The following is a 21,545-nucleotide window of genomic DNA, read 5'->3' on the forward strand; positions in this document are numbered from 1 at the left end:
GGCAGTGAGAATGGGTGCAGTGAGAATGGTTATTTCCCTTTGACCAACGGGGGTGTTTTTCCTACCTCGGAGGAATTTCTTGTTCTCTTTGTTTTGTGTGTCTCTCTTTGCCTTTGTCGTGTCTGTCTGTCAATCTGTCTGCCTGTTTGTCACACACTACACACATTTACTACCAAATACAACAGAAATGGCCCTGTGGAATTCACGTGTACCAGGGGTTGGTGTCATTGACAGTGCACACCACGTTCAATATCCCCTCTTTGAAACCAAACTCCTGACTAATAACAGAAAAGTCATGTGCACTGTCGTGTACCAGGGGTCGGTGTCATTGACAATGCAGAGGTCCCCTCCGTTAAACAATACTCCTTACGTATAACAGAAAAGCCATGTGCATGTACGTGAACTAGGAGTCGGTGTCATTGACAGTGCAGAGATCCCCTCTTTGAAACCAAACTCCTGACTCATAACAGACAAATCATGTACACTTACGTGTACCAGGGGTCGGTGTCATTGACAGTGCTGTTGTCAGTCCTGGGCACCCAGCCTTTGTCGAAGGTGGCCTCCTCCTGCCCCGAGATCTCGTATTCGATGTTACACTCTCTGACCACCTCTAGCATGCGCTCGTCCATCTCACACAGACCTGTAAGCATCACAGGCGAAGGGTTTTATCAGTAGTTATGCCACAGCCAAACCTGTCTTCAATGACCACTCAAGTGATAGACCAAAAATAGCCGTTATAGACAGGGGGTCGTTATATAAACGTGAATAAGAGAACCCATTCACTGAAACACTCGCAAAATATCAACAACCTGGCTGCTTTTTTTGATTTTTTTTTTCTCCTTGAGATTATTTAGTAGAATAAGCATCCACTCAAAAAAAAAACACAAAAAAACCATTGCACAGGCAGCAGCAGCCAAACTGTTGAATTTTGGTACTTGCCGACGCAAAAGAATGCTTTTATTTCATGTACACGCTTGGATACATCTGGGATGGTGCACAAGATCACTTACAGGAGAAGAGGAATGTGCCTTTAACGTTTTATAATAATAATAATAATAATAATAACGGGCATTTATAAAGCGCCTTATCAGAAGTTCAAAGCGCGCGACAACAATACATGTATACAAAAATCATACAATCACTGTCAGATTCAAACAACACATCATGCACATCTCACATACCCAGACTCTATACTAAGGAACTATCCGTAGTGTTGTTGGAACAAGTGAGTTTTCAAATTGGACTTAAAAGATGAAATGGATGGAGAGTGACGTAATTGAAAGGGGAGTGAATTCCATAACTGAGGTCCATAATACGAAAACGTGCGGAAGCCATGAGCCTTGCGTTTAAAGCGACCTTGACGGAGAAGTCGAGCATCATCAGAAGAACGAAGGGTGCGAGAGGGAGTGTAGAGAGAGACCAGTTCAGAAAGATAGGCAGGTGCCGATTCAGAGATGATATTGTAGCAGAAGTTTTACAATGGAACCCCCTTTAAAAAAAAACCAATTTAAGACACACACACCCCCCCCCCCCCCTTTTAAGAACATGCTTTTTTCAGATTTTCTGTTCATATCCCCTGTAAAATTACCTCCATTTTAAGGCTCCCTCCTTGTTAAGACCCTATTTTTTTTTAAACATTTTTAGAGGCCTGAAAATGAAGCTTTCATTGTATTGTTTTCGCCTCCACACTTATACTCACTTGGTCTGATGCGGACTTGTCTCATAGTGGCGTAGCCCAGGATCTTGGAGACCTTGTCGTTGACGAAGCCGCGCAACATGAGGGGTGGGTAGTCGTTGTAGTAGGCACCAGCGCGGATACCGTTCACCAGGCCGGAGCGAGTCCAGTTCCAGTACTCGTCCTGGTTACGGATCTGTCATCAGAGAAGGGGGGGTTAAAAGGGTCACGTGTGTACAAATGTGAAGGGGAAGAAAACGAGGTAGATAAATGTTTCACTTAGTGGCCCTGTTAAAAAACGCTACCGTTGCTGAACTTTGGTTTAGTTTTGTGTGTTGTATATAGTTGACTTATTTGTACTTTGCGGGAAAGTACCGATATTATATTTTGTAAACACAATATTCATGTTTGGACGAGAATGCAGTCGAAGTTTCTAGTCCTGTCCAAACAATTTGTTTACCACGTTGTTTTGAGTCGTGGGTTCGTGGCGTTCGCTCGGATTAAGTGCGTCGGCGCTTTTGATGTACGTCACAGAGAATGTCACTATTCTAGTCCATGGACAGTTCATCTAATTTTAATTGTATCATGTTTGGTCTGGAATATTCTGGAGATTGAGTATTTGCTATATAGGCCAGCGCGATTTGTATGTTGGATGCTTCTACTTTGAGTTCTGCTATGATGTATCATTGTATGTATGGAATGCAAAATAAATCCTCGAACTCAATTTGACGAGTTGTTGTCTGCTGCTGTGAGGACGGGCCACGTAGAATGAAAGAACACAACTATACGACATTTGAGAACTTCGTCTATCTCAGGTGTCGTGTAACAGGCCCGCATTAGCACAGATGAAAGAGGATTGACGAAAACAGGAAGTGGGGGGGGGGGGGGGGAGGAGAGGGCTTGACAGTCGTACGGCAGACATGCATCCAGACAGATATCCCCGCCCCCACGCTCACACTCTCACACACACACACACCCACACACACACCCACACACACACACACCCACATACACACACATACACACACACCCACATACACCCACATACACACACACACACACACACACAAATTCACATCCCCTAACCCCACATACACAGCCACCCCCCAACCCATCATCACACCTAAAAAACCCACACAACTCGCCACCCCAAGCCCTCTCACCTTGCCAAAGTCAATATCAGACTCGTTGTTTTTGATGAAGACCCGCTCCATGGTGTCCTTGTAAAGGAAGGTGTCCCCGTTGCGCTGACGGTAGCTGATGACCAGCAGGATCCACAGGAAGAAGGAGTACACCACCACCTCGCGCACGATGGCCCACATCTGGATCTCCTTCAGACGTCTTTCACGTGCAGCGTCCAGCTCCTTGCGGTCCGGAGGTTTGTAGCCGATCTTGCGCGGGCGGGCTGCGCCGTAGGCTGTGGATTTAATTAAAGACAGAAGTATTTAATTGGTACAGCGATTGCTGGCTTGCTGGGTTAATTGGTTTGTTGTGGGTTGCCTTTACATTGGAAACATTGAAAGGTATAGTTAAATTATGTGTGCTAATTGGAACTGCAAAATCATACGAGTAATCAACATTAGCAAAACAGTTATCGAAGGAAGAGACGGCATTTAGCTCTTTCGAACACATAGCAAAATGGTGCCACTTCGGTTGACTGTAAACCACTTGTTAATTGTATTGGTCATGAACGAAATTACCCTCCCCAAAAAGCATATTCTACAACACTTACTGAAATCAAGCAAGGGTATAATTGTGTATGTCCTTGGATATTTCTGTGATGAAACGGACGGATTGCTTATTCAGTACACCTCTCCACGTCTAGCCGCCTCTTGTAGCAAAACAGAACATTGCCATAACTTCACTGTGATTCCAAATGTATCAGGTGAAACATTTGATTTCCCTTCTTTGTTACATGTGACGGCAGAGGCTTACTAAAAGTCCTATTTGGGCGGCTCGACGAGACTACAAGAGAGTGCATGTTTTTGAGCGTGCAACAGTTAAAAGTTAAAGGACTTTTGAAAGAAACGGATCGATTCATTTGTAACATATTAAATGTTAATTCTATTTTTGACGAAAATATGACATTTGACACAGATCGACAGTCATTGCTAGCGCGGTGTCGGAGAAAAAAAGGACTGTCTCGATCTGTGTAAACTGTCATATTTTGGTTAAAAAAGAAAAGAAAAAAAAGAGTATAATATCTGCTTTTAAGACGATGGAAAGTATGCGAGGAATGACTGACTGTCAGCGTTCATGTCGTGCAGAGGGATCTCGTCCTTGGCCAGTCTCGTCGTCTCCTCGTCCAGCGCTTCGTCCTCCTCGTCTTCCTCCCCTGGGTTCTTGACGAGCAGCGACAGGAAGATGGCGATCAGGAACACCTGGGGTAAAAGACATATCTCTGTCAGTGTTTGACAGAATTTGTTTCGGACAGCAATAGCCCTCTTTTCCACGATTAATGGATACTAATATCTGGATAGTCTTTCGATTGTGTGATTTTAAATTAACCCCTCTTTTGTGCTCAAAATGAAAGAAAAGCGGTTTATGCAAATTATGTCATATGTTTTCTTGTCTTGTCGAGACCAGCTCGTCCAGTCTCGGGCATCGGGTTTCCGCTCGCCAGGCCTTACTAGTCTTGATGTTTGCTGATCTCGGGTTTTCTGTATAGATGTTTGGTTTTGGTTTAAGGCCGACAGATAGACTACATGTTTTGATATCGCTTCACGCGCCTCGTTTTGCTCTTAAACATTCAAACACAATACTTACCTTGATAGGCTGGGTCACGAAGATGGTCATGAAGAAGGACGCCAGCATGGAGGAGACCTCATGCCTCTGACACAGGTCGGTATATCTTTCTTGTGTTTGCTTCTACACCTTTTAAACTCCTAGTTCGTGAACAAGAGAACAATGACATTTTACTCGCCATAAACGACGAAAAAAGAGGACCGGTTTCGAACAACCTCTTTTTTACACCCCCGGTATAGGGGTGTGTATAGGTTTCACTCGATGTGTTTGTTTGTTTGTGTGTTTGTGTGTTTGTGTTCGCATATAGATCTCAAGAATGAACGGACCGATCGTCACCAAACTTGGTGAACAGGTTCTATACATTCCTGAGACGGTCCTTACAAAAATTGGGACCAGTCAAACACACGGTTAGGGAGTTATTGGTGGATTAAGATTCTACAAGGACTTATATAGAAACATATTCATGGTCAAAGGGAAATAACCTTCTCAGTTGGTGGCAGTTAGAATGGGTGCAGTGAGAATGGTTATTTCCCTTTGACCAACGGGGGTGTTTTTCCTACCTGCGAGGAATTTCTTGTTGTCGTTTATTGTCCATGTTTCTGGTAAGCACATTGTCATTGTTATCTTGTTCTTTTTCTTCTCACCTGCAGTCTCTTGTTCCTTTCCTAATTCGCGGTCTAAGCATACGCATCTAACACACGTAACTCACCTTGATGGGCTGGGTGATGAAGACGGACATGAAGAAGGAGATGAGCATGGAGGAGATCCATTTCTTGCAGACCTCGTCGGAGAAGCTGATACCATAGAAGGTGACGAAGGCGGCACAGAGGAGAGTGGTCAGGATCAGAATCACCCAGGCCACGATGCGGCACCACCAGGGCAAGCTCTTCTTCTGCTTCTTGCTGGAAAAATACATGGGAAAAGACTGTTGTAGATTGTGTAAACACTTCTCAAAACAGCATGGTATAGTTTAACCCCCGACTTTAGGGCAAGGATAGGGACGTTACCTCGACTTCTGCATCGGAGTATTTTACACTAGAGCTAAATTAGATCGTGGGGTAAAAACGGACATACACGTAAACATCGACTCGTGCAAAAAAGCATGAGTGAAAATGGGAGTTTCAGCCCAAGAACGAAGACGAAGTAGAAGATTGTGGTTAGACTTTATACCGGATTACACTTTTTTTTTAAATTTGATCTTTTTTTTTTTTTTTAGATATATAAGCACATGTTTACAAATATACATTGGCACGTACTGTACATACAATATACTTACATTTAAACTTTCCAACACTAAAACAAGAAAATCGTTGCTACGCCAACTTACTTTGGCAGAGCGCCATCAGCACGTGCAGAGAGGGAGGTACCAGGGCGTGACATGGAGGACTCGGGGCGTGGCTTAGGGCTGGTCATGGCGGAGGTAGGGCGACTCACGCTGAAGATACTGCTCACCTGCGTTAGACGTAAGACGTTAAGACATTTTAACAAAACAATGATAACAATAACAACACTTTATCGTCCATTAAAATTAATACTTTAAAACAAAAAAACATTTCTTCGACACGTCTTACCTGCCTGTCAACGATTACAAAATATTATTATATTGTATTGACTAAACACAAGGTTCATTTCAACGGGGTGTATGTGGGGTCGGGTATCACCTGTGTACAGAGATAGTCAGAGCGTTTATGCCAGACGCTATCATGCTTCAGTAACAGTTAAAGGCGGGGTAATGAGCTGAGAGCGGTTTTCTCTGAAAACGTTTGAGTTTTGACTCGAGTGCAAGAGTATCTGGTTTTCTCCTGAAACAATATGCAAAACCAAAGCTTTCGGATATGATATTTTTACTTTAACTAATTTCCTCGAAATCGCGTATAAGTACCATGTCTGGTAACAGCGTGAAGTCTTCACAGATATCCGGTGTGGCATCAGTAACAGCGTGTGACGTGTGCACCAGATGTGACGTCAGTACCAACAAGTTTTAGTCGTGTGGGCATAATAAATGGTCTTGATGGTGTCATTAACAAGGGTAGCATACTTTGTGATACCACGTGAATTTAGCAATGCTTAATTTATCATTTCTTTGACATCACTTCAAAGCTTTGTTTTGTTGTAATGCCATTGATAAAAAAATGAGACATTTGTTCATCATAAGCAGTGCTGACCGTTTTGTTTGCACACGAAGGTCAAGCCTGCATCAACACAATTGAACAGCTTACTTTACTGGCATCGTGACTTTAATTACTATCTCATAAATATCTCATCAACTAGTAGTTATCCTTCAGCACTAGTCACACTTTGCACACATGCAATGACGTCAGTGTTGACCCCATGTCTCGTGTTATCCTACACCACCAACATCGTGACGTCATTACGAACCTCAGGTTTGACGTCATTGACAGAAGCTGTAGTCCTAGGTCCGTCGAAGGCAGTCTTGATGGCCTCATCGACACGTGAGGGTCTCAGCTTTCGTGGGCGAGCTTTGCGGAACAGCAGGATGATGATGAAGTTGACTGGAAACACGATCAAGTTGCTAATGATACCGATCCAAATCTGCAAGAAACAAAATAGTTAAAGGCACCGTTCTTCTTGTGCGAACAATCACGTAAACCACCATAGTTTGTCCAGTCTTTTACGTGGGATAAGAACATCATTCTACCTACGTGCACGAGCTCATGTCAAAACCAACAGCCTGCCTGCTTTCTGTAAAGAGTTGTTTCTTTATTTGGTGTTTAACGTCGTTTTCAACCACGAAGGTTATATCGCGACGGGGAAAGGGGGGAGATGGGATAGAACCACTTGTTAATTGTTTCTTGTTCACAAAAGCACTAATCAAAAAATGGCTCCTGGGGCTTGCAACGTAGTACAATATATCACCTTACTGGGAGAATGCAAGTTTCCAGTACAAAGGACTTAACATTTCTTACATACTGCTTGACTAAAAATCTTTACAAACATTGACTATATTCTATACAAGAAACACTTAACAAGGATAAAAGGAGAAACAGAATCCGTTAGTCGCCTCTTACGACATGCTGGGGAGCATCGGGTACATTCTTCCCCCTAACCCGCGGGGGGATCTATGCAGAGTGGGGATTGTGTTATTGAAATAATGTCTTAACCGTCACCAGTGTCAACATGCAATAGTTAAAAAAACAAATTCCCACTGTGCTCAGAACGGACTCAGGCTGGTATGTCTTCAATTGGAAGGATGTTCTGATTCCGTGCACAACCTAAACAGATCTGTGACGATCGACTTAATCGTTGACAGGGGAAGGGGTGTATGCTTAGTATTAATACTCTCAGTCCTCGTGGTCATCTGTAAGGAACAAACCTGGCTGGTGATGGTCTTAGTTTTAATAAACCTTCGCAAGAAATAATCCAGGACAGTCACACTCTCAATATTAAAGGCAGATAAAACTTGCAGTCACTGAGCTGTATTAGGAAACGCTTTGCTGAAATATATCATGCTATAAGAAAAAACAAAACCAGGTACCGTTGTGAAGCCTCAAGGCAAAATAACAAACCCCAACAAAAACCACAAAACCACGAATGTCAACTCTACTGTGGAGAAGACGGCACTTACCAAATTTGAATGAAATAGTTTCCTTGGTTTCTGATACTATTAGGCCTAACAACGTGTCAAGAGAATTCATGAATCTTGCGTTCACATGTTGCTTTCAAATTCGTACCCTCTTTTTGCTTTTTTGTTTGTTTTGTTCTGGATAAATACTCCTATTTTGATATCTTTATGTTAATGCTAATATCTACTCACATCGAACTGTTCTTTTTTTAAAATAAATTTTATCTTAATATGACGATAACAATTTCTACTCAAAGCGAAGCATTCATGCTATCTTTCTATTTCCTTTAAAACCTTGTTCGTTCCGTTATTTTTTTTCTTCCCCTGATGAAGCTTTTACAAGCGAAAATTCGTATCGTCTTGTGGTGTTCTTGTATCGGTGAGTACAGAAATCCTTTGTTTTTTAACTTGGTTCATCTCACCACAGTCACTTCGTTGTTTAGATTAATGGTTATAATTTCTCAGCTCACCTGTGCACCAGAGATGCTGAAGGGTCCAAACGTGATGCCGCTGGACACGCCTTTCTCTTCGCCGTCCGATCTGTAGAACATGGCGTTGGCCAGCATGCTGGCATACAGCAGACACAGGCAGCACGACACTCGTTGGACGGCGGTAAATCGCGACTGCGGGGGACGAGCCACCACGGAGAACCACAGGTGTCCGTCCGCCAGGTTCTTGCGTGTGCGCTCGGCGAACAGGTGTCCAAACTCCGTCATGGCCTCGCGCGTCGCTACTGGCACGATGCGGTCCACCTGGTGACACAAGAAGGAGGAGAGAGTGTACAAAGAACTTGCAATCCATAAACTAACAGACTGCCAACGTTCCAAAATTCAGAATAAAAAAACCAAGAAAGGTATGTTATTGGAATGTTTTATTTTTGAGAAAAATAAAAGAAAACAATTGTCTCGCTTGCGTCTTCCCAGCGAGCTTCTGGACAATTTGTCAGATGAGTTTATTTTCTGTATATAAATAAGTGTTTGTCTGTCTGTCCACTTAAACGACGGCTGGGTCCAAGATAAGTGAACGTAACGGTTTGTTTTGTCCATAATTAAACGTTCCAATAACATATCTTTCTTTTTTTTCTAAAAAGAACTTGACCAACTTAGTTGCGCTACACTGCACAATATAAATGCATGTATCTTTGAAAATTTAAATATAAGTTTCAACTAGGGTGGTCGTCATAGGCAGGTCGGACTGTATCTATGAGAATGTAAATTTATATCAGTTCAAACTGTCATCAAGATCGACTGACCTGTCCATCGTCCTCCTCCACGGCAAACCACTTGTCAGCGATGAAGACCCACTTCTCGTCCGTCTGCACGTCGCGCACGATCATGTAGTTGAGGTACCAGCTGCCCATGTTGCCCTTGCCCGAGTTGTCGTGCCAGATACGGGCGTAGTTCAGGTAGCCAAGGGGTCTGGAGTAGACAGATGGCCATAGTGAATTTTTTGTGTATGAATTTAAAACAATGTTGTTGTTTTTACATAAGTTCTATGCAATTCCTCCCAGTAGAAAGGTAGTTAGCTAGCAGCAACAAGAGTCGCACTATGCAGGAGTCTGCGTGATGATTGATATATCATTTTCACCGATGTGTCGTTTCCACTTTATGTGTGGGTGTCATTCTCATGTACCTACATAGGGTTGTTGAATTATAGTTCCTCACGATGTCCTCGACTACTTTACAAGAAGTTAAAAAATGAAGACCAAAAACAACAACAACAACAACAACAACAACAACAACAACAACAACAGCAGCAGCAGCAGCAAACAAAATGAAAAATAAAAAATAAACATCAATCGCAAGGTAAAAACAGCTAAGACATTTACCTGGGGCAAGACATCAAGAAGCCATTGGTGGCGCCACGTCTGAAGATCTTGCGCTTGTGGTCGCTGAACTCACGCACATCAGTCTCGTCATCTTCCCCGGACAGGATGAAGTACACCTGCGAGAAGCACAAACACAGGTTTGTGAAGAGGGTTTTTGCAGGCGATCGATCGAGTGATGAACGTCACGGGAGTGCTGACCTCATAAATAAAATGCTCTTTTTCGGGTGCAGAGCTCACAGTCAGAATATGTTGTGTTGCAACAAGAAATAGTTAGTAACCCAAGGATCGCATATAGGTCAACCCGGCTGGGACTGTCCACCACAATTTGTCTGATAGATTTTAACATGGCAATACCAAACCTAGCTTACGGGGACTATATTCCATACCGCCTTTGTATTCCTGGACATATTCGTGTTTTTGTAATGTGTTTGTTGGTTGGTGTGCTAGCTGCATGGTCAGTCCACCTATATAACGCCTGCAATGTGAACATTTACGTATTAGTGCCAGTTATATAGGAGTTTTTTCACCTGATGACTTGATTTATTTTACGATGCTAATGTTTAGCTGGATTAATTAAGTACAGCACCAGCAGTAACTGAAAATATTTGTTTCTCAATAATTAAAAACAGTTCATAGCATTCGACTTAGACGACATACATAGGTTATAGCTTTTGAAAGCTGTTTGCAGAGCATCAATGTCTATCTTCATTACCTTGGAATCAGTTCCGGCGTTTCTGCGCATGCCTGTGACGACAACAATCTCATAGTAGTACTTGTCCTTGGAGTCGTTGTCCATCAGAGGGGCGATTCCAAGCTGCGAAAGAGAGAAACGGTTTATCGACAATTCACACCTGTTTTGTTCAAAACAGAATCAAGAAACACTGGAATTGCCTTAACAGTTGGTCCGATGAAAACAGACAGCCAACGTTTAGGGCGAAACCAAGTAGGACAAATCTTAGAAAAAAAATCTATTTCTGGGGACAATCGGTGTACGATGTCTTAAAGCTTGTCCTTTAATCTTCAAATTAAGCGAGCGAAGTCGACTACGCGAAGAATACTTGGCGAAGCTGGCCGCCCGGAACTTGAGTTCTGAGTTCGGTTAAAAAGACTTCGCGAAGTCGAATTTTCCCTCAACCAAGGACCGCCTTAACGAGATGCACAGCAACTGTGTCCCTCACCTGTTCCAAATCCTTCCTGTCCTTGCGGCGAGCCCAGATGAAAGCGACGATGAAGACAGTGAGGATGACGATCTCAGTGATGTAGAGCGTGGGGTTGGAGTAGAAGTCGAAGTTGTTGAAGACGTAGTTCCAGTCGATGGTGTTTGGCACCACTACCCAGCCTCCGGCGAACGTGGTCAAGTGGGTGCACTCGCACACCGTCATGGAGTCGTCTGTATCTTGGTGAACCTGTCATGGCAATACCATTCATGAAGTGTCTGTGTTGAGTTTGATTGCGAGTAGAAAGGTCTGTGTCTTTGTCAGACGACTGAGGGTGCTACCTTTCATAGGCTAAACATGCTGGACATTATTTTACGCTCAGAAAAGGTTAAAGGCTATATGCACAATCAAACAAATCCAAGATCAGAACACAAGACCAAACACGAGAGAGAAATAAGCGAGGGAGATAGAGAAAATCGACGCATAGATGCAGGTAGACAAATCTACGTGATTTTCACAATAGATTTCCCAAGATGTTATACTGACACCCCACTTCTATACGTACGCATGCACGCACACACGCATGCACGCACGCACGCACACACCAACGCACGCACGCGCACACACACACACACACACACACACACACACACACACAAACACAAACACAAAACCCTCCTCACCCGGCATCCTAGGGTGGACCAGTCCGAATCGCCAGGAGTGATGGCGTAGCAGCCAGAACCAAACAGCTTGAGTGTGTAGTTGCCAGTAAAATTAGACCCGGTGGCGCTTTCGTTGGACCCGTCGGTACCGTTGCCCCAGGCGGGCAGTTGAGTGCAGTTGGAGACATCCATGCCCATCTCTTCAGTCGTGAGCTGTCTGAAACCCAGGTAGACCTCCCCAACGTAGTCAGCCATCTCCAAATTATCCATGTAGATCTTCGAGCATGTGGGCCTGTCGGGATCTGAAACGTCAGCACATTACCTGCTATTCAGACTTGGTCGTGCGACAGACGCTTTCTTCCACACGAGATTACGTTGATTGTCTAACGAAGCCGTCATCTTTATCAAGTTTATCTTTTTGTGCTCCTTTATTATTACATACACTCCATGGCATGAATTTATGTAAGGCCCTATTTTTTCCTGCTGACCCTAACACTTTTTTTTATTTCTCAAACATTTTCTCCCATTTTGTTGAAGCTCAGTCTGCGGGAAACATTGACACTCTTGCTATTAAACTTTGTAACAACTAATATAAACGTTCAATACAATTCAAGAGCTTGCGACAAAATGGTGTTTGTGATGTTTTCATATTTTTATGAGGTCAACTAAAAAAAAAACTTGGGGGGTCACGTTACCCTAAACCAACATGTTTTTGTGTTTGGCCTAACTGAATAAACACTGTTTAAACCAACTGACCACTCATGTTGGCAGGGACCAGGAAGGACTTGTTGCAGAGGCCTAGCTCCGGGTCCGGCACCTCACCAAAGTTGACCACGACCACGTACTGGACAGTAGGGTCGGTGGGGCAGATCTCAGCGTGAAGGGAGGAGCCAGGAAACTCTGAGGACGTCTTGTGCAGTTGGAACTTGTTCCAACTCGCCAATAACGGGCTGGACAAGAGAATCAACAACCAAATGAGGAATAGAGTTAATCATAAGAACTAAGAAACACAGTGGCATAGTTGCTCTGAATATAAACGATATGAGTGAAGTGAGAATTAGTATGCGGAACCTGACACCTGATTTGTCTTTTTTAAGATTGGTCTGGATAAGGCCAAGGACAACGACACGGACACCGAGAACAAAAACAAAAACAATAACAATCGGTAAATTGTCCATCAGAGTTAATACATCAAAATTAAACAAAATTGTCTTCGACACATCTAAGCCTGGCTTTTGTTTTTAATCGGACGGTTTTGATAAAATATTACCAAGACATTTAATACAACGATAAAAGGGAAAAGGCGCGCTAGGAAATAAAGGAACACTCCTTTCTGTGAAGGCAATCGGGCTCACCATCTCAGATCTTGCCAGGCTGTAACATTGAAAAGAACAATGCATCCCGACACTTGAACACATACCAGTAATCAACAGCGTACGTGTGTGCTTTCTGTACGAAATTGTAATTGTTAGTGAATTAATTTGATTAAAGCCACTAGTGTTAAACTGGGCAATGAATTCATCAAACAATTCCCACTCTGCACAGGAAGCAACCAGGATGTTGATCTGTGGTATATGGACCGGCACGGTTGGCCTAGTGGTAAGGCGTCCGCCCCGTGATCGGGAGGTCGTGGGTTCGAACCCCAGCCGGGTCATACTTAAGACTTTAAAATTGGCAATCTAGTGGCTGCTCCGCCTGGCGTCTGGCATTATGGGGTTAGTGCTAGGACTGGTTGGTTCGGTGTCAGAATAATGTGACTGTGTGAGACACGAAGCCTGTGCTGCGACTTCTGTCTTTTGTGTGTGGCGCACGTTAAATGTCAAAGCAGCACCGCCCTGATATGGCTCTTCGTGGTCGGCTGGGCGTTAAGCAAACAAACAAAATCTTTGGTATGTGTCCAAGTGGAGGAATAGTCTAATCCCGTGTACAAGCCTGGGATATTGAGCCCAATTTTTTCCATGGGAACGACCGTGCCTTTAAAAGGCCCATAGGCGTTCTGTCTGTTCCTATTTTTGCACGCAGCCTGTCAAATAAGACAGTCAGGAACAATTCAACCACCTAACGTTTGTTTGTTTGTTTTGCTTACCACGCCGACCACGAAGGGCCATATCAGGGCGGTGCTGCTTTGACATATAACGTGCGCCACACACAAGACAGAAGTCGCAGCACAGGCTTCGTGTCTCACCCAGTCACATTATTCTGACACCGGACCAACCAGTCCTAGCACTAACCCCATAATGCCAGACGCCAGGCGGAGCAGCCACTAGATTGCCAATTTTAAAGTCTTAGGTATGACCCGGCCGGGGTTCGAACCCACGACCTCCCGATCACGGGGCGGACGCCTTACCACTAGGCCAACCGTGCTGGTCCACCTAACGTTCATCTTCATTGAAGCAAGTGTGAGAGTAGGATAACGTTGAATACAAAACGATTCAAACGTCCATATTGCACACACAAAATGCAGCAAAGTGGTACACAATACTCAACCATAAATGGCAGTTGCCTGCTTTTCAGTGGTCGATGCAATTGGAGGGGAGCACCACCCACACATGACCTCAACACACTAAACCACCTAAAATAAACATCTACCATGCTCTGTAAATAGTTTTCCTTTTTGTTTTGTTTGTATATAGAAGGACAGTAACATGTTGAGTCTTCGACTCTTGAGTCTAATCTTGCAGAATACTTACTCCACCATCTTATTGTCGAGGGGCGGCTGGTCATTAGATCTTGGGATCTTGATCTTAATGGGCTTGCTCAGTCCAGTGACGGTCAGCTTGTCCCCAGCACCCTCTCCCTTGAACAGGTCCAGAGACACGAAGCGGGTGGTCTTCGGGATGGCCTTTGCCGTCTTCATGTAGCGGTAGGGCGTGTTGGAGTTTTCGGACATCTGAACAATTAATACAGAACTTTGATATGCTTGAATCCGAAACGGATATCCAAAAACAAATAGACTGCCAAGGTTCCAAAATTCAGAATAATATGGGAACGTTAACTTTAATTTGTGACAAAACAAAACGATACGGACATTTATCGTATCGTTTTGTTTTGTCACAATGACCCGTTCCTATAACATACCTTGCTTGGTTTATGTTTTTTTTAATTTTTTTTATTTCGGAACGAATAGAATGCTATCATTCCAAACTCAAGATTAAAAAGAAACAATTATGAGTTATAATTAGTTAGTTACTGGAGCGTTTAAACATAGACCAAACGAAATAATTCACCACATATGCAGTGATATTTCGACCTAGCGGTCTATGCGGACGACGGACAAACAAATAATTAAGATTATGAACAGAAAAAGAGCTTCGTGTAGTTAAGTATTGTTTCTCTGGTCTGAAGAAGTTGATTTCAAGCCTCTCCTTTGAGGATATGGCTGCATGGATCTTGTCAGTTTCGTCGTCATTCAGGCGTATCATAGTAATATGTAGGAGGTACCTTAAAATTTAGATTCTTTTGCAGTCGGTACTTTGACTCTTGGTAAAAATCTTAATCGATTTTCAAAAGGCAAAATCGTATCCGGGGGTGATACGTACATGTATTCCAGTTCTTCGAGAAATTGAAGAGAGGAATGCAAGTTGGCAATACATTTACCAACTTCATTTGAGAAAAAAATACATAAGAAGCATAAGAGTGTAAGCCTTGAGCGGAAGTATCTTCATTAACACACATTTTAATAATCGCTTTTGGGTCTCTGTTCTTGCTCATAGTAGCGCCAAAAGCGATATTTGTGATTATCACAGATTGATTTTTGTCATTCTGAGTGATATGTATACATATCAACGATTATTAATATAGTTATAGACGATTTTTAATTAAAAAAAAAAACTCCTTCGGGTTTGTATGGGTTGTAGAAGAGTGAATACTCCTGCTGATCCTCGGACAAATAAATTCGCACGTGCTCCTGTCCACGTGTTTCAGACATACCCCTCACTAGTGTGTGACAGGGGAGGCTACCGCTCCTTTCACAGCAGACTCTGCACCCGAGTTGTTGGCCTTTAAGTCAACACAGGTGGATTGTGGAATTCTGTTTGTGATGGGGTCTGGTGGTTTCCGATTGTCTGTATGTTCATGGAAACCTTCGGATTTGCATAACAGTTTTTATAGGGCTAAGAAATTAGCCCTAACATGTTCAATCCTGTTTGATTGCACTTCGCCTCCCGAGGTGATCGTAGTGTTACGGCACTCGGTTACAAGTGAATGGTCCCTCCAATGCTTATCCTAGTAAAAGCAAGGGTACTCACTCTTTCACAACCCATACAAACCCAACAGAGTTATTTCGGATTTCGTCAATTAGATTAGTAATTTTGACTTGTGGCGCTAAAATGCCGTAATAATACAGACTCCATTGTGTCAGTTACCTGTACGAGGAGTGTGTCGTTCTCGCCAACTAAGCCATTGGGGAAGATGTCGTTCATGTCAGACGGGAACGCGAACTCGGCCGTGGAAAACTCCAGCTTCTGAGGTTCACTGAATGTGCAAACAGCAACACAATTAAAGGAAGGATGAAGTTTTAATTATTCTCTCACATGTCATTTTCTGGTCGCCTTTATGGAAATGTCAAATGATTTAACGTTGGAGTTGATATGACACAGAAGAATCGAACAACGATAAACAATAGTTTCAAGTGAGAACTTATCATTCCGAATTTTTTTAAATGAAAATAAAAAATAACAATAGAAAAACAACAACTTCCACATGTTCGAAACATAATCATCAGACACTCTTAATCCGTATAACACAACAATGGAACCATACATCCAATGAATCACATCTCATGCCCCACAAGAGCACTTAGACTAATTGCGGCTAGTCGATCAAAGTGCATTCCCAGCATGCTTCCTCCGAAAACGGCGTATGGCTGCCTAAGTGGCGGGGTAAAAAACGGTCCTACACGTAAAATTCCACTCGTGCAAAAAACACGAGTGTACGTGCGAGTTTCAGCCCACGAACGCAGAAGAAGAAGAAGAAGAAGATCAAAGTGCATTCCCATACAACCATCTCCTAGTGACCAGGAGACTGTAATACAGGGAAGTGATTTGATCAACTAGCTTCTCTCATGCACTTTTGTTGTGCACACTGCAGAATCCAGATGAATCAACTTACTTGAAGACGTGTTTGGCTGACGTCTTCTTCAGCTTGGTTCTCATGCGGTCTGTGTTGAATTGCTGACTCTCTCCCTCTATGGAGTTCTGAAGGTAGCTGTTTCGAATCGAATTCAGCACCTGTACTGCTTTGTCTGCCAGAAGTAATGCCTTGAAAACAGAAAAAGAAACTTAGAAGCTAGTGTTTGTGTTGAACTGCACTCTCTCCCTCTATGGAGTTCTGAAGGTAGCTGTTTTGGATCTGGCTCAGCACCAGTACTGCTTTGGCTGCAAGACGGGTTGCCTTGAAAACAGGAAGGAAACTTAGAAGCTCGTGGTTGAGTTGAACTCCTGGCGCTCCCCTTCTATGGAGTTCTGAAGGTAGCTGTTTTGGATCTGGCTCAGCACCAGTACTGCTTTGGCTGCAAGACGGGTTGCCTTGAAAACAGGAAGGAAACTTAAAAAGCAAATTGTGGTGTTGAACTGCTGGCGCTCTCACCATATGGAGTGAGCTTTTCAAGGGAATGACGTGTCCAAGTAAAGTGTTGTTGGGCCAGGTACGGTGATGGCGTACAACACTTCAAAGTACTGCGGGACGGAGCGGGCAAATACTTCTTGTGGGTGGTAAAGTTCAACTCTCTAAACGAGCTGGTCGTTCTTCACGTAGCTGTCTTGGATTTGATTCAGCACCAGTTCTGCTTTGCCTACCAGACGTTTAGCCTGGATAAAAGAACGCAGGATGGCGATTCCAGTGCTGAACTTTCCTGTGGTTGCGTGACTGTTTGTCCGAATTAAAGGTTATAGAATGTCTTCTAAGCTATAATTTACGGTTTAGCCTTAGTTATAGTAAGGACCAGATTAAAACAATCTTGCGAGGGCTTTACCGCGCAAACTCACTTTTGTTTTTAACTAAGTAGCGTGTGAAGAATATATTGCATAAAACTTACAGTTACACGAGTCAAACGACAGTTGGTGAGCCTCTGCTGTCTTGTGAACGCAGCATCAAAATCGTAAGCAGGTGGGTTCTCCAAAACTGAAAAGAAATAAGGAAGAAACGAGATATATCACTTTCCTGAGACAGAGACAAAGGACAAAATAATAAAAATATGCAACATTTATAATTGTTGTGCTAACAGTAAGAAAACATGAACAAAATGTCATCAGTTAAGAATATGATCTGTAAGCATTTAAAAAAAACATGGTTAAGAAGAGTGAATGACAAGAGAAAACTCAAAACAGTTTCAACTGTTCAGTCAAATGATTGAAACACGACCCCCCCACACACACACACACACACACACACACGCAGCCCACGTTACCGAAATCATATCCTTGAGAGTATGGCTGGAGTAGGTGATTTCGTTCGAGGGAGGGTGACCACAAGAGGCATACGAAAAGAAGAAAATCGTCTATACTTACGACAGTCATCATCGATAGCGACGTTTTCTGTGGGGTAATCGAGGAAGAGTTCGTCGTCAGCGGCCTCTTTCAGTTCTGTCAGTGTGCCCTCAAAACCTGTTGTGCCTGCAGCCTGAAATCACACGTTTACAAACACGTATCACGTTAATGTTACCCTTGTAATAAATGACTTCTGGGAACGCAAGTTAAATACAAAGGAATTAAAAATCTAAGAGGTTTCTTTGTTTTTGTTTTTGTTTTCTTGTAACCACAGCTCTTGGTATGTTATTCATATCATTGTCAGAGAGAGCACGTAGAACATGTGTTCATCTTCTCCTCGCAATTCACCCCTTGCATCCACCGTTTCCTTGTGTCTTTCTTCATTTCTCCCCATCCATTTTCTTCTGATAACTTTCTCTTTCTCTTTCTCGATCCTTCCCTCGATCGCCTCTCTCTCTCTCTCTCTCTCTCTCTCTCTCTCTCTCTCTCTCTCTCTCTCTCTCTCTCTCTGTCTCTCTCTCTCTCTCTCTCTCTCTCTCTCTCTCTCTCTCTCTCTCTCTCTCTCTCTCTCTCTCTCTCTCTCTCTCCGATCTTGTTCTGTCTGTATATCAATGATCTGCCACTGCATATTTCTGATACTAGTGTAAGACGTGATTTTTGTTTGCTGACGACTCTTCTCTTCATTCAAGTGGAAAATCTGTTCCAGAAATAGAGTCCTCCCTTCAAACTGCTTTAAATGATGCAAATAACTGGTGTAGTGCCAATGCTATGCTTGTTCATCCAGCAAAAACAAAAAGTATGGAAATTGCAACCACACAAAAACACCAGATTTCTCCACTCAAACTAAATCTTACTATTAGGACATGCAAATGTGTATGCATCGGGTATCTCATCATCATGACCATCCATATCATCATCATCGTCATTGTTATCATCACATGTTTAATTTCTCCCATCTGTTTTTACATTTAGTCAAGTTTTGATTCGTGATCATTTCCTGATTCCAAAAACATATAGATATGATAGGTTGTATACAAAACAAGCTCAGAAAGTTAACAAGAATACAGAAAAGCGCGCTTTCCTGCTTAGCATAATACGCTACCGCGCTAATCTGGCGTGTCAATATCACCACGTTTTGCACGTGGAAGGTGAGCGATTTCTTTCACGCGGGGATTGACGAAGCTGTACTGTCTTGGTGAAAAAATACAGTGCGTCAAGTTTCATCCCGTGACTAAATGTAGTAATTTCGCCTTACGCGACTTGTTTGTTCTTAACTTTAATTTGTTATGTTATCATTGTGTGTCTGTGCGTCCCAAGGACATATTGTAAGAAACGCATAGCCTTAAATCTTAATCCTTGTAAAATAAAGTTCAATTCAATTCAATTCTCTCTCTCCTTTTTACATTTAGTAAATGTTTTAACATGGAGGGGGGAATCGAAACGAGGGTCGTGGTGTATGTGTGTGTGTGTGTAGAGCGATTCAGAGTAAACTTCTCGACCGATCTGTATGACAGTTTTCATGAGAGTTCCTGGGTATGATATCCCCAGATGATTTTTTCATGTTTTCGATAAATGTCTTTGATGACGTCATATCCGGCATTTTGTAAAAGTTGAGGCGGCACTGTCACACCCTCATTTTTCAATAAAATTGATCGAAATTTTGGCAAAGCAATATTCGACGAAGGCCGGACTTTGGGATTGCATTTCAGCTTGGAGGCCTACAATTTAATTAATGACTTTGGTCATTAAAAATCTGAAAATTGTAATTAAATTATTTTTTAAAAAAACGATGCAAAATTACGTTTATCGTATTCTTCATCATTTTCTGATTCCAAAAACATATAAATATGTTATATTCGGATTAAAAACAAGCTCTGAAAATTAACAATATAAAAATTATGATTAAAATTAAATTTCCGAAATCGATTTAAAACAATTTCATCTTTGTCCTTGTCCGTTCCTGATTCCAAATACATATAGATATGATATGTTTGGATTAAAAACACGTTCAGAGAGTTAAAAAGAATAGAGATATTGAAAAGCGGGCTATCCTCCTCAGCGCAACCGTACCGCGCTTTTCTGTATTGTTAATTTCAATGCCTTTGCCACGAGCGGTGGACAGACGATGCTACGAGTGTACGGTCTTACGGAAAAAAATGCAATGCGTTCAGTTTCATTCTGTGAGTTCGACTGAGCTTGACTAAATGTTGTATTTTCGCCTAACGCGACTTGTTTTTTCTTTCTCTCTATCTCTCTTTCTCTCCCCCCTCTCCTCCCCCCCCTCTCTCTCTCTCCCTCTCTCTCTCTCTGACCCCCGTTTTCTTCTTGACACGCAAACAAAGCAATGAAACAACTTTGAAAGAGAACTGGAACTTACGTCCATGGCCCCGCCGATGCCAGCGATCAGATAGTTCATGTTCTGTTCTCGCTCTTCGGGCGTAACATCTTGTCCGTCGTCCAGCTTGTTGGCATAGTTCTCAAGCGCGTCAATCACGATCATCTGAACAAAAATATGTTTCTCTTTTAGTCACAATTAGTGAAGAGAGAAAGGACAGACAGGAGAAAAGAAATATGGAAGAAAAGAACGAAACAACGAAACAACGAAAGAAAGAACAACAGAAAAAAAGAACTAAAGAAAGAAAAGAAAAGAAAGAACAAAAGAACAAAGTAACGATCGAAAGAACGAACAAACAAAAGAAGGAACAACAGGGAGAAAGAAAGAAAGAAAGAAATAAAGAACAAACGAAAGAAAGAACGAAAGAAAGAACGAAAGAAAGAAAGAAAAAAGCGCACTTTTTCGACCAGTTTATTAAATAATTCGGACAAATAATAAAACGTTTTAGTCTTAATTACCTACCTAACGATATCCAACCAACTAACTGAAATGGTCACATTGAAATAGTATCATGTAACAACATGGATGGATGTCCAACATAATATATAATTTATTGAATACAACAACTTAACAAACTTGCATATGTAAAACAGAGCCCAAATTAAAGGCTGCCATATTCGTAGCGTTCATTAATTAATTCATATTGTTTACATGTGCCAATAATGTTATAAAACTGTACCTAAGGGGATATAATAACGATTGGCTGTAGCTTTCGAACACAGAAAAAAGTATTTCAGTATTGCAAAATGGTGTTGATAGTGTCGAATGTAAACAGAACAGTATCAAACGCCATCTTTGGTTTACGAAAAATCACTTCGTGACGTCAACGGTCTAAAAATAGCCCAAGTCCTGGAGAACTGTTGCTAAACAATGCAATAAAGAATTCATTATTTCTCGTAACTGGTAAGGACTTTAAACCTAAAACTTTGCAGGAAGCTTAATTTATACATCCCCGCAACGATGGGAAAAGCCCTGGAAGTAATTAAACTAATTAAATAGGACTATGTCAGCCTTT

General features: G+C 42.4%; 1 protein-coding gene across 1 annotated transcript in view; it reads right to left on the reverse strand.

The window, feature by feature from the left end:
• LOC138958574 (polycystin family receptor for egg jelly-like) overlaps positions 1-21,545 on the reverse strand; it is a gene marked incomplete in the record, with an annotated part of 112,216 nt that overhangs the window by 8,144 nt on the left and 82,527 nt on the right. The window contains 20 exon segments of the mRNA XM_070329774.1: positions 490-640; positions 1,700-1,871; positions 2,839-3,092; positions 3,921-4,056; positions 5,130-5,322; positions 5,748-5,872; positions 6,800-6,973; positions 8,474-8,755; positions 9,256-9,421; positions 9,832-9,947; positions 10,544-10,645; positions 11,010-11,237; positions 11,672-11,952; positions 12,407-12,600; positions 14,341-14,540; positions 16,015-16,123; positions 16,760-16,908; positions 17,685-17,770; positions 18,157-18,268; positions 20,513-20,635. Of these exon segments, the coding sequence (XP_070185875.1) occupies positions 490-640; positions 1,700-1,871; positions 2,839-3,092; positions 3,921-4,056; positions 5,130-5,322; positions 5,748-5,872; positions 6,800-6,973; positions 8,474-8,755; positions 9,256-9,421; positions 9,832-9,947; positions 10,544-10,645; positions 11,010-11,237; positions 11,672-11,952; positions 12,407-12,600; positions 14,341-14,540; positions 16,015-16,123; positions 16,760-16,908; positions 17,685-17,770; positions 18,157-18,268; positions 20,513-20,635 (3,353 nt within the window).

Source organism: Littorina saxatilis, linkage group LG2, assembly GCF_037325665.1.
Source record: "Littorina saxatilis isolate snail1 linkage group LG2, US_GU_Lsax_2.0, whole genome shotgun sequence".
In the NCBI taxonomy this organism is placed as follows: domain Eukaryota; kingdom Metazoa; phylum Mollusca; class Gastropoda; order Littorinimorpha; family Littorinidae; genus Littorina; species Littorina saxatilis.